We start from the raw sequence: 17,087 nt of genomic DNA on the forward strand, positions 1-17,087 counted from the left end.
TTCTATTGCAGGGATGAAACCCTGTCAGATATTTTCTGCACTCTCCGAAGTAAAGAAAAAAACCCAAAACCTAAGGAATCCCGTAACACTGCTTAGGACGTGCTCAGAATAAAATACACTGGTACAGAGGTATAGTATATACTAAGTCCACTCTGAAATGGTGCCAGGATTATTTCTAAAACTGTAAAATAACAGGCTTTCTCCAAGGTGATAGGGAAACATCTCCTGGCTCTTTGGTAGCAGTTCTTTGGATCAATGACAAAACTTACTCCCTAGATAGCATAAACTTCCTATACCTGGTTTATATTCAACATCTGGTTTTTACTCTGTACCTACTTTTAATATAGGTGACCAACCACCTGATAATGTTTAAAAAGTGTTCCAGTAATGTAAAAATTATCATGCTATACCTCAAATCACAGATCTGTGTTTTTTTGTTAAAGCAGACAACCACAAATGGCTCTGTTTTGACACTACAGAGCAAACAAAATACAGCTGCTCTCAGAAATTCCACATGATATGCTATGTGATGACATCATCCTGAGATAGCTTAGGAAACTCCCCAGACAATACTGTACCAGCCTTTGAGATTTACCTCTAGGGAAGCAATTCTACAAAACAGTTGTTAGAATGACTCAACAAGCTGCTATTCAGTGACTGGGAAACAGGCTACAGTGTGCAAATGAGGAAGAAGGAAGAGATCCTTACCTGCATTGCTGCTGGTTGCCCAATGACCACCCAACCTGCACAATGCTGGTCACTGTGGTGTGAGACTGAAACATTGGATGCCCACTGGTCTAGGAAACCTTTGGGTGTGTAGACACCACAGTCCTTGATGCTTGTCATCCTCTCGAACTCCTCACACATGCCATCACCATCATGGAAATAACATTTGCTGGGTTCATCTGCAATAACAAACCAATATGTTATGTTTTGATGACTCATTGGTTCTGGGATCTTGTTCAATCCAATTTGGGATATTGGAACATCAGTTTACTAAAATGATCAGTAACAAAGTTAACACAGGGGTCAATTTCTAAAGGGGCTAGCTAATTAAGGGAATTAAGTAGATATTTTCCCAATTGATTTCATTTGGTAGTAGTTTTTCTTGTATTTTCAGCAACTGGGGAAAAGTGAAGATGAGCTATACTTGTCAAATTATTGTAAGCCAGACATGCACATATTGTTTCATTCTGATTTTTGGCAAATGGCAGGTGGTCAGTGACCACTAGCGTTGTGTGAGGTAGTCATAACTTACCCCCTCTTTTACAAAGGTGCGCTAAGCTTATTAGTGCATGCTAAACACGTGCTAAATGCTAACGCGTGCATGCTATCCTATGGACGCATTAGCGGTTAGCGCACGTGTTGATTTAGCACATGCTAAATCTGCGCTAAAATGCTTAGCGCACCTTTATAAAAGAGGGCCTTAATCTCCCTACTGGGTACCTTTTTTGGTATTTAGATGCTTTTAAAACAGGTCTAACTTATTACGTCTAAGTTCTGCCCAGGACGTCTTCAGAAAGGTTCAATTATTACTATAAGATGTCCAAGTGTAACATGCCCAAAAGCCCGCCCAGAACACAAAGTGGCTAGGATGCCTCGCAAGATGTCCAGGAAGCCGGTTTCAAAAATCAGCACTTGGACGTTTTGGCAAGAAAACCATCCAAGTGCCAATTTATGCCGTTTTTTTGGATGTCTGTTTGAAAATGCCCCTAAAAGTTTATTTTATCTTTTTATGCTTTCAGTTTACAGTTTATTACACCTGATATACTGCCTTTAAGACCAAACTCATTCAGAGGTTTACATAATAAAAACAATAAAATCCAAGAAAGGAACTACATAGATAAAAGCCCAAAGCCCACCCCATAGATACATACCCTTAAAATTTCCAATATATTTATTCAAGATGTATATTCTTTGCTTACACAGATTTCATCATTCTTCTCCCTTACCATCTATTCCACTTCATCTCCAAAAGCCAACCAAAAGTAATAAGCTTTCAAATGTCTTCTAAACTGAACTACATAGTTCTTTCCTTAACTCCTGGGGAAGATTGTTCCACAAAATTGGAGCTAAGTAATAAAAAGCAGTATTATGAATACCAGTCAGATGAGCCTCTTTTACCGCTGGCACTTGGAGAAAAGAGGCATGACTCAAACGTAGAATACTGGAAGGAACATTATGTCTACACACTCACTCTGTCATTAGTCTATACCCTCAATCTGTATTCTCCAATGTCATGTACCTTCCTGGAAATGTCCAGCTCTCTTCTTATGTAATCCGCTTTGAACCGCAAGGCACAAGCGGAATAAAAATCACTAATGTAATGTAATGTAATGTACTTGATATCCCATTTTTTAATACCTTATATAAAATAATCAAAATCTTAAACCATATATGATAGTATACTGGAAGCCAGTGGTTTTCATATATTACAGATCAGGTAATGCTTGAATAAAATAGGGCCATAATATATAATCACACAATAAAAACAAAGTTATATTCTCCAATAAAACAGTACTTCTTATATACCCCTTAAGAACCATGTTACAGGGAAGTTAAGGAACATGATAACTATAGGAAACAAAAATAAAATAAAAAAGTCACAAATAGGACAATTTCATAATAGTTATACAGTGCAATAAACATACCTATCCTAAAAGTCCTATTTTTGCTCTAACCATAGTACAGTCTTGATATACTGTCTTGATACAGTCTTGATATACTGATATACTGTCAATCACATATAAAGATTCTACAATGAAAAGCAAGAGGGGGTTTATAAAAATAAAATGAACAGTTTCCAATGTAACTAAACATTTACAAGGAAAATCAAAGGCACAACCTTGCACCAAAAGATGAAACCTCTTGACGCACATCCAGAATCTTTTTGGTCCAATACTGTGATGTTTTGTCTGAGTCAGGAAGTATCAAAACATTGGAGCCAAGAAAAAAAGAAAGAATGGTTCTAAAGAAAATAAATGTAGCATGTAATCTTTGTCCTGTGAATAAAAAGAAGCCACCAACATGGCAGTTCTCTTATAAAACTCATTAGTTCCTTCTACTGTATAACCATAGTCAGGTTCAACCTGTCCAATGATAACTCTTTCTCCCCCTTGTTCTCATTTCCTTCATTCTTCACCAACAATTCTCATGGACAAATAGGTGGTCTTTCTAGTTGGTGGAATTGCTTTCCCAGAGATACTGAACACTAGATAACATTTAAGGGGGGAGGGGAATTATCAACATGGATGCCATTATGAAGGGTCCTATTTTATTCAATGTGACCTTGTACTAAAATAACACTGTCTGTAGTAAAATAAACCATCTTAATGGTAGCCCATGTTGATAATTTCCTGCCTTATTAACCTCCAGAAAAGAGGCAAGGAAATAAGTGGAAAATTCAGTACTGTAATTGCAAATTCAGCACACTGGTATGATTTTCTAGTTTGAAAATTTTGTATCTGAGCAGCTAAAATTAGTGGAATCATTGGTGGCAGTCAATGTTTCTTCAACTAGTTACCACCAGCTACATTAGACCTAAACAGTGTTAGATTCTATTCAGGCACCAGCACTTGGAAGGTATCAGGTTACATCTGATGTTCAGTGCTGTATCTACATAGCTAAACAGGCATGGTTACATAAGAACATAAAAATTGTCGCTGATGAGTCAGACTAGCCCAGCAGTCAACTCATGCAGTGGCCCTTTGGTCAAAGACCAGTGCTCTAAATGAGTCCAGCCTCACCTGCATACGTTCCAGTTCAGCAGGAACTTGTCTAACTTTGTCTTGAATCCCTGGAGTGTGTTTTCCCCTATAACAGACTCCAGAAGAGCATTCCAGTTTTCCACCACTCTCTGGGTGAAGAAGAACTTCCTTACGTTTGTACGGAATCTATCCCCCTTTAACCTTAGAGAGTGCCCTCTCGTTCTAGGGTGAACAACTTGTCTTTATCTACAAAGTCTATTCCCTTCAGTATCTTGAATGTTTCGATCATGTCACCTCTTCTTCTCCTCTTTTCAAGGGAGAAGAGGCCAAATGTCTCTAATTTCTCACTGTTATTATTGCAGCCAATATGCTTGGTTAGCTATGCAGAAAATGGCACAGAATATTGCCAGTGCTTATATACAGTCATTCCGCCCCCAGAATACCTCAGCACTAATTGGAGATTGCCACAAGGGTCAGAACCAATATTCCTCACCACTGTCTGGTCAACTGTCGCTGAATATCCACTTCTGACCCATTCAGTATGATTTAACCAGACAGGAGCCTCTCCTGCCATATCAAATCATTTTAACAATCCCAGTAATTTTAAATGCAGCTAGGGGTACTTGTTGGGAGGGGGATTAGTAGTTGTAGATATGGCAGGAGGGTGTGGGAACCCTCCTGCTATAATTTTAAAGAGCCCGAAGGTACGGGGAGGGGTGGGCCGGGCCGATGGCGGTTTCGCGAAGGCAGGAGGGAGTTGGCATCCCTCCTACCATATTGGTGGGCCCGATGACAGCGGTAGCGGCGGACTTAAAATCACGGGCTTGCTCTGCTAAAACGCATTGCGAGCCCTTGGTTTTAAAGGGCAGAAGAGGGCAGGAGAGTCGGCCAGGATAGAAGCGACTGGTCTTCAGCAGTCGCTTCTTTTGTAATCGGCAAGCCCAATCGGTGTTAGCTAAAGTGGTTAGTGAATCGCTGCCCTCCCAAATTTGCATGCCATTTCCCTCATTTGCATGCGCGGATTGGGAGGAGATCGCTAAACACTTTAGTTAATCGGGTCGGAGGAAAATCTTCTCGCTATGGCCTCGGAAACCGATCGGTACACGATCGGTTTGCTTTGTGAATCTAGCCCCAAGTACTTAACTTTGGGGCCTTTTTACTAAATGGTGTTAAACCTTTATTATGCAAACAGGCTACCACAAAAACATGTTAAAGCATTTTGCAGTATTTCACCTGTTTGCCCATGCTAACCCATGTGCTACCAATATTTAAAAAATATTTTCAGAAGGGGGTGGAAAGTGGGCATTCCAGTGTTTTTCAGTTAGTGTGATATATTATTGTGTGCTAACTGGATAACACTTGAGAAACTAGCACCTACTACATAGGAGGCAGTAAGTTTTCCCACATTAACTATTTAGGTACCTGTCACTAATGACATTTAATCCCTCTAAAAAGTGCTGAATTACATCTGGATTTTACAGTATATGTGTTGCAAAGATTGTGCACTCAAAATTGGGCATGCACACAATTTAATTAACAAGCTAATGAGCACAAATAATTGGCTGCTTATAATCAAATATTGGTGTTAATTGACAACAATTTGGATATGTGTGTGCATCTCGCTAGACGCTATTCTATAAAGATGGTGTGTAAATTGTTTAATATGTAACTGAACGGGCATGAAGAATGCTTGCAAAAAAGACAAAGAACTGCCACAACATATAAAGCAACAAACCAAAAGGCAGAATTGTACAAGTAGAAGATGTCTGATTTATTAATAGAAGCACCCAACGTCGCCACATCTCACCCTCAGGCTGCGTCAGGGGTAAAAACCGTAGGGAAACGGTGGCAAACAACCCCTGCCAGTCACTTCCAAGCCACAATGCAAATCAGTATGTCTTCCTTCCCAAGAGGCTTTGAGAACAGAAAGTGCTGTCACTTGGAAGGAAGACATATTGATTTGCATTGTGGATTGGAAGTGACTGGTAGGGGTGTTTGCCACCGTTTCCCTACGTTTTTTACCCCTGACGCAGCCTGAGGGTGAGTCCAGCCACGTTGGGTGCTTGTGTTGATCAATCAGATGTCTTCTACTTGAACTGTTCTGCCTTTGGGTTTATTACTGAAAGGTAATGGCAGTATAACAGAATTTGAGGGATCCGCACCTAATTTCTACACAATGATTTACACCAGGTTTCAGTTAAGAATGGATCCCAATGCTACACGCTATTCTATAAAAGATGCCCAACTCGGAGGACCATTAATAGAATAGCACTCCTCTTGCATTTTTTTCAGTGCCCTCATTTGAGTGCCATTTACTGAATCTATTCCTTAATGTAATAAAATCCTCTGCTACCATGTGATAAGCCCAATTCTAGCAAATTTTAGTAAAAGTGCCTCTTTATGTCCATACCTAGGGGCCATAGTAGCACACCTAGATCCAGCCATAAGAGGGGTCTTAAACAACTTGGGTCAATCAGAGCCTCAGGCCCCTCCCTGGTGCAAGCCAGGATGCACCGGGGAAGGAATGCCTGCCATTTTGAAGAGGTGGGATTGCTGGCAGGAGGGAGTAGGCATCTCTCTGGCCAGTCATCTAAGTAAAGTAAGGGCGATAAGGTGGGGGTCAGCAGAGGCACTGGGGGGAAGGGTGTTGTGTAGTGGTATGAGAGAGTGGACATCTGCTGAGGGGATGTTGGAGGGATGTTGCTTGGCGGTGGGAGAGAGTGGGAATCTCTCCTGCTGCCAAGAGGATGTTGGGGGGGGGGTTGCTTGGCGGTCAGAGAGAGTGCTGGGGGAGGGGGTTGCTTAGTGATGGGAGATAGTGGGTATCTCTCCCGCTATCAGGTGGAGGGTTGCTTGACTTCAGCATCTTGATTTGTTGTTGGGTGGTTGTTTTTTGGGGTTTTTTTTGCGCATGTGCCTATCACTATCACCAGCAATGTTATCACATGCAAATTTAGCAAATCTTTGTTACTCTCCGCCAACCTCATTTGCATGAGTGTTTTTTGGAGAATGACTCGCTTTTTAAAAATTTATACTATAATGGCTGCAACAGCGGCCTGTCGATTTTTAATGTGACTTTTTGAGAATCTAGGCCAGAGACAGGAAAAGTCATTTTTATTTTGTTTACACCACAGCGTCGTTGTGGGGTTAAAGATGGCAAAAGAAGGAAGGCTGGGTGAAGAGGCTACAAAATAGACCCGCCAGGACGTTTGAAAAAAAAAAAAAAAAAATGCCTGATTGGGCAGGAAAAGTGAATTGAATCAAATCGAAAAATCAATTCAATGGGCCCAAATCGAATTGAATCAAAAAAATTTTCTCTGAATCGGGCAGAACTGCTATTGGAAGAGCTTTTATTCTGATCATGTATTGACAAAGAACTCCATTCTCAGACACAAGAGGGTCAGTTTAAAAGTATTTCACAAATAAAATGTGAAAGGAGATGGCAAAACAAATTTTCAGGACAAACTCATATATTTCTTGACAACAGTTTTGCATGAAAACCAAAATAGCTACAGCTGTAGCAAAATTAATGTTTTGGTTTTCTCATTTCTGTTGTAAAATACACATGACTATAATCCAAGTACTGGCTGATCAAAAAAAGAACACAAATAACACCCATCCCACCCCCCACCCCCAAAAAACAAAACATTTTATTTCCAAAATGTTCCTTTCTTTATGTGAAGATAGAAATAAAGGGGTCATAGTCATGATAAGATCAAGAAATAAAACTCAGATTTCCTCCAATATGATGGCTTCATTAATTTCCCCCACTGAAAAGAAGGTGACCTTTGAATTGAATGATCTAGGACAAAGTGTGATCTTCAGGGAGGTTAATTTGTTCCTAACTGTGCTCACAACCTCAATAAATCTGACTGCCAAGCTTTACAAAACCTGAGGGAGGATCAGTACAGAGAGAGCCAATGCTGTCTAAAATATGTAGGGACTGTCCATCTGATTTCCAGGGAATAGAACCATAGGACCCTTATTCCAAAATAATACAGGCAGGTTAATATATCTGATACATGCTTACTGTACTGCCAGCTGAAACACATTCCATACTCCATCACAAAAATGAGGCTTAACCTTCTGGAAACATAAAATCCTGGAGCGTAATGGGTTGTTCAGATCATTTGAGCAATCATATGTTGCTTGTATTGATGGGATTAATATACAATTAAATAGAATCAGCCAATTTTCCTTGGAAGTGAGATATTCAGTCTTTGTAAAGTTTGTATTGACGTCTTTATGAACATAATGGGATAGACCAAAGGTCCATTAAGCCCAGTCAGTAGCGTAGTAAGGGGAGTGCGGTCTGCCCTGGGCGCCGTCTTGCTGGGGGCACCAGTTTCCATCCTCCACTCCGCCCCCTCCACCCACTACCACGTGCGCCCCTTCAGTTCCCATGTACCTCTTTAATGTCCCTGGCATAAGCAGCAACTCCAAAATGCTGCTCTTGCCAGCGTCGACTCTTCCTCTGACTTCACTTCCTGGACCCGTGCTTAGGAAGTGACATGAGAGGAAGAGCTGACACTGGCGCAAGCAGCAGTTTGGGGTTGCTGCTCGTGCCGGAAAGTTTTAAGATGTACATGGGAAGGGAAGGGGCATGTGCACGTGGGAACATGGCAGGAGGGGGCAGGAAAGGAGCGGATGGGAGTGAGGGGACAGAGAAGAGCACCCACCCAGGCACCTCTCACCCCCGCTACTCCACTGAGCCCAGTATCCTGTTCCAAACAGTGGCCAACCCAGGTCACAAGTATCTGGCAATATACCAGAGTAAAACAGATTTTATACTGCTTATCCTAGAAATAAGCAACAGATTTCCACAAGTCCGTCTTAATTATGGCTTATGAACTTTTCTTTTAGGAAGTTATCAAACCTGTTCTGAACTCTGTATAACAGGAAGAAAAAATAATAATAAATGTGGAGCTTTTACAGGGGAGAGGCAGGAAGGAAATGCTGAGGGCTGCTCAGGGGATGGGCCCATGCACAGAGTCTGTGAGCTGCAGAGAGATAAGAAACAGAGTCTGCAGCAAGAAGCTGCGCATAATAGCAGCTGCATCATTCAGAACCCCATAACCATTACTGTGAGCTACAGAAGAGCAGAGAGATTAAACAGCACAAGTTATTGGTGAGGAAATGGTTTGTAGCTGCTGGTGAGGGTTTCTGTCAGCTCTTAGGCGCCTGGGTCAATCAGAGCCTGAGCTGTTACCACCATGGCTAAAAACCACACTACAATTTTATAAAAGGGTGAGGTGTTAGTTTGTGATTACATATTCCATACTAGGCGAAGGTGTTTTCTGTGTTCTGTGTGTTCGAAAGACACAGTTTTCTGTTAGGATTGACTGTGCAGGATTGATCTGTACTAGTCTGGCTTATTTAGTTTTACAATGGGTGTACTGATGTTGTACTGCTCACTGTTGTATGTAAGATTCTGCCTTTTCCTAGGTACACTCTTGTGTGATGTATGGATTGTTACTAAGAATCATGTTTTTCATACAAATGGAGGGGAGGGGGGTCAAAAAAATGATAGGCGCCGAGTGTCACATAGGCTAGGTAAGCCACTGGGTGGACTTGCTGGCCGGAGGGAGTAGGTACACAGTATTCAAGATGTACCTGCATCATGGAGCAATCCAGGGGCATGCCTAACATGGAACTCTGCAAATTTAATTATTTCACTAGTTATTTCCATTGATAAATATGTTAAAAAGCAACGGTCTCAGCACAGACCCTTGGGAGACCCGACTATTTTCCCTTCTCCATTGAGAATATTGACCATTTAATCCTACACTCTCTTTTCTATTTTTTAAATAGTTTGTAATCTATAATTATTTGAATATTGACCCCCCTATTTTAGAGTCTTGAAATTTTGGATCAAAGCTTTTACAGAGCACAAAAGTTGCCAATGGATCTGACCTCTAGAAACATATCCAAACTTTTTTTTAAACTTAGTACTAACACCTACCTTGGTCAGATCTGCAAATTTCACAATTCAATTGTGTTTACTGAAAAAAATGCCTTCTTAAATGAATAAGGACCTTATTTTAGAAGCATCTGCATGTGAGAATGATATAATTTACATGCATAGATCACATATACATGTAAATAGCAATTTAATAGAGCTTATCTGGTCGTGTGTTACCTACTCAATAAAGAGACTGAAAGAAGCTATGGTGGGGGAAGTTGCAAGGATATGGGGTGGGCAAGAAAAGGGGAGATGAACAAGTGTGCTATGGACGCTTTATTATTCAAATTCAAAAGACTCAACATGAATGTGTTTCAGCTAAATGGCCTGCTTCAGGAGTCTATAAATGCAAAAGTAATAATATAAAATGTAAAAAAATATTAACATCAGATATTACATTCAAGAGCAAAATGAAAACATTGATGAATAGTAATGAATTGCACTACTCTTGGAACTGAACAATATAAAAAATATAAACATTTTTAAACATGACATAAGAAACTGTTTAATTTTGTTTTTTTAAGTTCAATGCATTTTAAAAATATTTGTATAGATCCCTGAGGCAGGCATTTAGTCAAAACATGGGCTAGGTCCCATAATAAAATTTGCTTCCTCTGATCCAAGGCTCTGCCTCTTGTTTCCATCTACACTGCATTTCTGTTGTCTAGATGTCTACATTTAACAATGAATTACAATCCAGGAATTCTGCCATCAAGGTTCACCTGCTAACTAGAAAATACCTTCAAGCATTCCCCTTCTTAAGCCATTTTATAGTTCTTAGGACATTCTCAACTCTGCCAAAAAAAAACTAAAAATAAAAATCATCATTCATCATCAGTGAACCATATACCTGCTGAGTGAGTTGCTAGATTTGGTAACAACTGAAAATAACACAGTTCAGGACCCAGTAGGAAGCAGGCTTGGAGGATGCTTGGAGGATGCAACCTTATCTGGGATGGACAGCCTTCCACCGTATGAGCAATACGAGTATTGCAACTGCAAAGTCTATGGATGCTAATAATAATAACTTTATTCTTTTATACCGCCATAACCAAAAGTTCTAAGCGGTTTATACTAAATAATAATAATTATTATTTTATTCTTATATACCGCCAAAGCCATGTTAGTTTGAGGCGGTTTACAACAAGAAGTGCTGGATAATTAGCGAAGTGGTTACAATATAGAGTTATCGAATATAAGCCATGATGTTTCGAGGAAGTTCAACGAGAGGTGCTGGACAAACAGAAAGTGGTCACAATACAAAGTCATCAAATACAAGCTTACAGAATGGAAGAAGTGGAAAGCTATAAAATTCTTAGGTTACAAATCGATTAAACAAATTTGTTTTTACAGATTTTCTAAAATTGAGGTAGGATGAGGAATGTGTGATAATGTTACCCAGCCAATCGTTCCATTTACCTGCCTGGAAGGCAAGAGTTCTGTCCAGGAATCTTTTGTAGTGGCAGGCCTTTATTGTCGGATAGATGAACAGATGAATTCTACATGTGGGTCTAATAGAACTATCCAGATTAAATTGAGAAACCAGGTACATGAGGGCCAGACCACATATTGATTTATAACAAAGATAGAAAAATTTAAACAGAACTCGTACTTCCAGGGCAGTCAATTAAGTTTTTGATGATAGGGACTTATGTGTTCCCATTTCTTCAGCCCAAAAATCAGTCGAACTGCCACATTTTGAATAACTCTGGACAATCAGTGAAATAAAAAAATACAGTGAAAAATGCAAATATTTGTAAAATAGAATTTCAATAATAAAACTCATTAAGTAATAAACTCCTTTAATGTCCAAAAAGAGTGACCAGCTTTCTGTTTTTACTTAGTAATATAGTGATTGGCACTGGATTATTATTCTTTAGTACGACTGCTATTTTTTCTTTTGGTCAATAAAATGTGGCCAGACCCCAAAAAGAAAGAAAAGTATTTTTAAGCTGAGCTGCTTATTTAGGGACAGTTCCAGTAACAACAAAGTTCATGCCACATAGTCAATCATCTGGGAATGAGGGACAAAAATTGTCCAACCATTGTCTCAGACAATGGGATTCTTGGATATCAACAAGTTACACATCTTAACTCCTATAAATCTACTGAAGAGCCCCAGGGGCATTACAGACAGATTCATTTCAGGGACATACTTTCCAATAAAAATGTATAATATATTAGTGGCAATTCTTCCACACTGCATCAAGAGTAGTCATTCCTTCAAAGGCATTTAAAAAACCTGAAAAGGAGGTAGGACTGAAGGAAAACAAGGCAAAATAGATGCCTGTATTAAAATAAAAATGGATACATCACTTACACAAGAAAATCTGGACAAAACCCATCCTCTTGGGAGCACAGGAAATGGAGCCAACTTATATGAACTGCCCCTCACACTGGCTGATGACATAAGCCAAGGTTATATGAAATACTTTTTTTCTATAGAAAACAGATTTTTCTCATAACTATAGTTCCAAGAAATAGAAGTGGCAGCTTGCATATAGCAGAGTCAATGCTAAATTGCAGTTCTTGGCAGTCTCAACTTGAAAACTACATCATCAAGAAAAGGTCTTTGAATAAGGTGCAGAAGATGTTCTGAGTTATGACTTAGAGCCAAAACTTACAGGATACCTAAAAAAAAAAAATCTATCCTTTGATTGCAGAGGTGAACAAACTCTAGGAATCTGAAAGGAATTTCGTGCTAGAAGTATAACCAACTATTTGAGGTCCTGAGCTCAGCTAGACAGAGAACTATTTTGGGAAACTTATCACTATCATGTAGTCACTCTAGGAGCAACTGGATAAAAATTCTTCATAAGGAAAAGGCCTTGTAAAAAAATTACAAGCAGTGCAAGAGTGCATGACAAAATATATCTCATACTTATTCATTCACCAATTGCAGGTGTTCTTGGGAGTGTAGTTTGCGTGGAGTAGGGGCAGAGTTTCAATGTATATGCATATTTTATAAAACAAGTAAACATACAGGGCCAGATTCTGTAAAGGACGTCTAACTTCAGGCGTTCACAATGTGGACGCCCATTGACTTAAGCGTCAAAATAAAGTGGATAATAAGTCAAATTAATGACTTTAACAAGCATTAATTGGAACTTAGACATCCAAACGCTGGACACGATTCTCAAAATAGATGTCTACAATTTCATTGACACCTATCTAAAAAAGTCATGCCTAAAAGGATAGGTATGGGCGTGAATTCAAAATAGACGTCCCTTTACAGAATTGCATGCTGCTGAGCATGTTAATGCATCTACCTAATGCCTAAAATGTAGACATTGCAAAACCAGGTCTACTTTTGAGTGTGAGTTGGGCGTTAATTGGGCGCAAGTTAGGTGACTTGGGTGTTAGTTAGGCATCCACATATAGGTGAACAGGGCTTTATTTTTTGGGCTGAGGATCACTAAGGAGACAAGACATTCTATCAACTATCTCAGCAAACATTCTAGTTGGTTCAGAGCACCTCCATATTTCTTCTCTGGGGAGTGTGTGTAGAGGAGCTTCTATTACGGAGCCCTGACTACAGAGCTTACCTAAGATAAGTGTTATCTTTGGAAAATTATATTAGTTTATTAGCACTGTTGTAAGCTCTTAAAGTGTTTGACACAGTTCATCATAGGAGACTCCTGAATAAACTTGACAGGCTGAAGTTAGGACCCAAAGTAGTGAACTAGATTAGAAACTGTTTGACAGACAGACATCAGAGGGTGGTGGCTAATGGAATTCACTTGGACGAACGAAAGGTGTGTAGTGGAGTGCCTCAAGGATTGGTGCTGGGGCTGATTCTATTCAATATGTTTGTGAGCAACAATGCCAAAGGGTTAGAAGGTAAGGTTTGCCTTTTTTGTGGATGATTCCAAGATTTGTAACAGAGTAGACACCCCAGAGGGAGTGGAAAATATGAAAAAGGATCTTCAAAAGTTAGAAGAATGGCCTCATGTTTGGCAACTAAAATTCAATATATAGAATTGCAGTGTGATGTATTTGGGAAGTAGAAATCCGATGATAAAGATTCCTTTGTTCCCTTCCATAAAAAAATTTGTCATCTAGGAAATGTTTCCAAATTATAATATTTTCAATCTATGATGAGAAGTAAAAAAAAATCTTTCTTCAAACAATGCCACATAACTATAATGTGAACAGAAAAAAACCCCACACCAAAATGTTTTTTGTTGTATCTTACACAGAACTCGGCCAATTCTTATGAAATTTACTTCCCTTTTACAAAACCTTAGCGCCAGCCATGGTGGTAACAGCTCTGATGCTCATAAGAATTATTTGAGCATTAGAGTTGTTACCGCCATGGCCGGCACTAAAAACCACACTAAGGCTTTGTAAATGGGGGGCTTAGTGTGTTGTGTCTTGAATGAAGTTGATGTATAATGTTGTAAATAATTTCTACAGCACCATAACACTACCTTGTGAAAATGAATTGTTGCTAAGGGATACTCCCCAGTCTCTGTATCAATAAGTTTTTCACTTCAGAAGACCAAATTCTGTTAAATAACTTGGTACTGCTAAAAGGTTACAGCAGTCGATGATTGTTGAAAGAATTCCCACAGAAGGGTTGGAAAAAAACGACCTTGATGTGGTGCTATGCAAGATCCGAGCAACAGACACTGTGGTTCGTGTAGTAGCGATAAATGAGGCATATGTTTGGTGATAAAATTTACCCTCAAATCTGAAGTACAATTAATTCTTACTCAAAGTTACTATGCCTAACAGAAATTATCTTAGAATCCTCTGGTGATGTATTTGACCTTGTAGTGCAAGCTTCCATTGCCCCCTCATGGGATATTTCTGTATACAAGAAAGTTACTTCAGTGGTCATAAAAAACACAATCTGGAGAAACATCCAGAGTTGAGACCATCTGTAAAAAATGAGATATACCTTGGATAAAAAATTTGGTTTCACTTCCAATACAACTCAGAGAGAGAAAGAGATAATGGTTAATGCGGATGGGAAGACTAGATGGGACATTTGGCCTTTATCTGCCAACACATTATCCTTAGTGCTAACTATAGGGCATCCTGGAGGAGGATTTAAGGCTTTACGAATGTTAGGAAGAAGATATAGACGTGGAACCTTAGGATGCAATTCTTGAAGGTAACGGTAGAGGTTATAATTGCTGCATCATCAGCCTCTTTCAGAATTTTCACACAAGAAGAGCAAGTAAAGGATCTTCTAATAATTCTCCATACCTCTGTACATCCGCCAGCTGCCAAAAAGCCTCTGAGAAATAGTCCTTCTTGTTTTGAATAACTATAGCTCTATCTTTGTCTGCTCATAGTTTCTACCCACAGAAGAAAATAAATTTCAAGCTCTGAGTTTGAAAACTTGTTTATTGGAAGAAGGATATCCTGAAAGGATTATCAAGAAAGCATGAGACATAGACACGAAGAACAAGAGCAAAATAATACAAAAAATATTCATAGGAAATTCAGGTCATGACAATGGTGTGAATATACCACAGAAGGAGAAGTCTGGTATAATCCGGAAACTAAGATACTAATATGAGGCTCAACATCAGACCAAATGTATGTCAACGTATGCAATCTATATTTTAATATTCCCTTGTCAGAAGATCCATGTGGGTACAATTACGAAACCAGTTCATATATGTTTAAATGAACATAAATCAAAAATTAAACAAACATTTAACAGCGCCTATAGTATCACACTGGATTCAACAAAATCATCAGTTGTCAAATTTAATAAGGAGAATTATTGATAATGTAGTCTGCGGGGTGAGAGGGTAGAAATTGGAAAATAATATTAAACTAGAAGGAACAAAAGTGGATTTATACTTTACAATCTGTTTCATCATGAGGGTTGAATGAAGACTGGATGTCTTTGGTATAATTTATGTGGTGACAGATAGATATAGATTTTGGCCTGGATTCTCTATACGGTGCAGTTGTTGGCAGCCACCTTAAAAGCAACTTTCAATCATATGTCAGTCATGCAACAGCACCATTTAGAGAATTATGGCTCCGGCAAAGGTAAGCGCTAGAAATGTAGGCCAGGATTTTCAAGGTCTACATTTCTGATGGCTTTGATGTGATTTGCACCTATATAGGCACTTTATGATACCAAACGCCACTTCCCACATTGGCCATGTCTACAGTGGCATTAGGCACTGTAAAGCGCCTCCAGAGACACAGTTCCGGCACCTTGAAAAGTTTTTAAAGTCCTCTTTTAAATGACATTTTAGACAACTTACCTGTACCAATGTACCATTGTCTCAACCATACATTGAGACTTCAGAGCTCTGCCTACCTCTTGGGTCCTGCACATGAAATGAAAAGCATTTCCGAAAATGCTAGCCTAGAGGATCTGGATTTCAGCTTTCTACCTAAGAGTCTAAATTTGGCTTCCAGTACCCTCCCTCCCACATTTTCCCATGCTAAATATACCAAGACAGTTGGCTCCTCCCCAGCACTACCTAAAATCCTATCTAGGTGACACATGATGTCCACTACTTTCGTAACAGGAAGGCAAGCGACCAGGAAATCCTCAAGCCTTCAATCCATCCAATCATTAATGAGCGCCAAAAGTCCAATAACTTCCCATAACAACAAATCATGAAGGGAGTTGCCATACAACTTTTTCTGAAAAATTGGGACAGATTAAACTATAATTTTTGGTGGGAATCCTTGTGGCAAGCTTATAAATTTGAATGTATGAGAGCAATACAATTGGGACATTATAAGAAATTTAAGGACGTTTGGGACTCATTGACAAAATTTTTTAAAGAATGATTATTGGTTTTAGCTCTTTGATTATACACATCCAGGATGGGTGGGTGGGAGGGGGGGGATATGCAATTAATTTATTATTTGATTGCAATATTTTTTATCTTGAACATTTGTATTATATTAAGTGTTTTTTGGAAGGGTGGGTGGGGATGGGGAGGGGGTTATGTATTTATTGTATCATTTGAAGGAATTGAGTGCTGTCTATAGTGCTAATTGATTGATAATATGTTGCACTTTGAATAAAGATTTTTTAAAAAAAATCCATCCAATTGTTATTTGGTCAGTTTTGACACCTTTTTAGCAATTAGATGTTACAGAAACTGATCTAGAGAAAAATGTCCTAATTTTTGGCCTAGATGTCCATGTTGCATTATCACAGAAAAAAAAAATCAAAATCATAAGCTTACCCTAGCCATAAGAACATAAGAATTGCCATACTGGAACAGACTGAAGGTCCATCAAGCCCAGGATCAAATCCAGCAGTGGCCAACCCAGGTCCCAAGTACCTAGCAGGATCCCAAGTAGTAAAATATTTTATGTTGCTTACTCTCGGAATAAGCAGTAGATTTCCCCAAGGAATAAGCAGTGGATTTTCCCAACCATCTCAATAATGGCCTATGGACTTCTCTTTTAGGAAATTATCAAAC

At 39.2% G+C, this 17,087-nt stretch overlaps 1 protein-coding gene across 3 annotated transcripts in view; it reads right to left on the bottom strand.

Moving 5' to 3' along the window:
• PAPPA (pappalysin 1) overlaps positions 1-17,087 on the bottom strand; it is a 644,537-nt gene that overhangs the window by 269,657 nt on the left and 357,793 nt on the right. For all 3 annotated transcript variants that reach the window (XM_033961720.1, XM_033961721.1, XM_033961722.1), the window contains exon 10: positions 709-905. In XM_033961720.1, coding sequence (XP_033817611.1) covers positions 709-905 — 197 coding nt within the window. The remainder of the gene's footprint in view (positions 1-708; positions 906-17,087) is intronic.

Source organism: Geotrypetes seraphini, chromosome 10 (genome assembly GCF_902459505.1).
Source record: "Geotrypetes seraphini chromosome 10, aGeoSer1.1, whole genome shotgun sequence".
NCBI classification, from domain to species: Eukaryota; Metazoa; Chordata; class Amphibia; order Gymnophiona; family Dermophiidae; genus Geotrypetes; species Geotrypetes seraphini.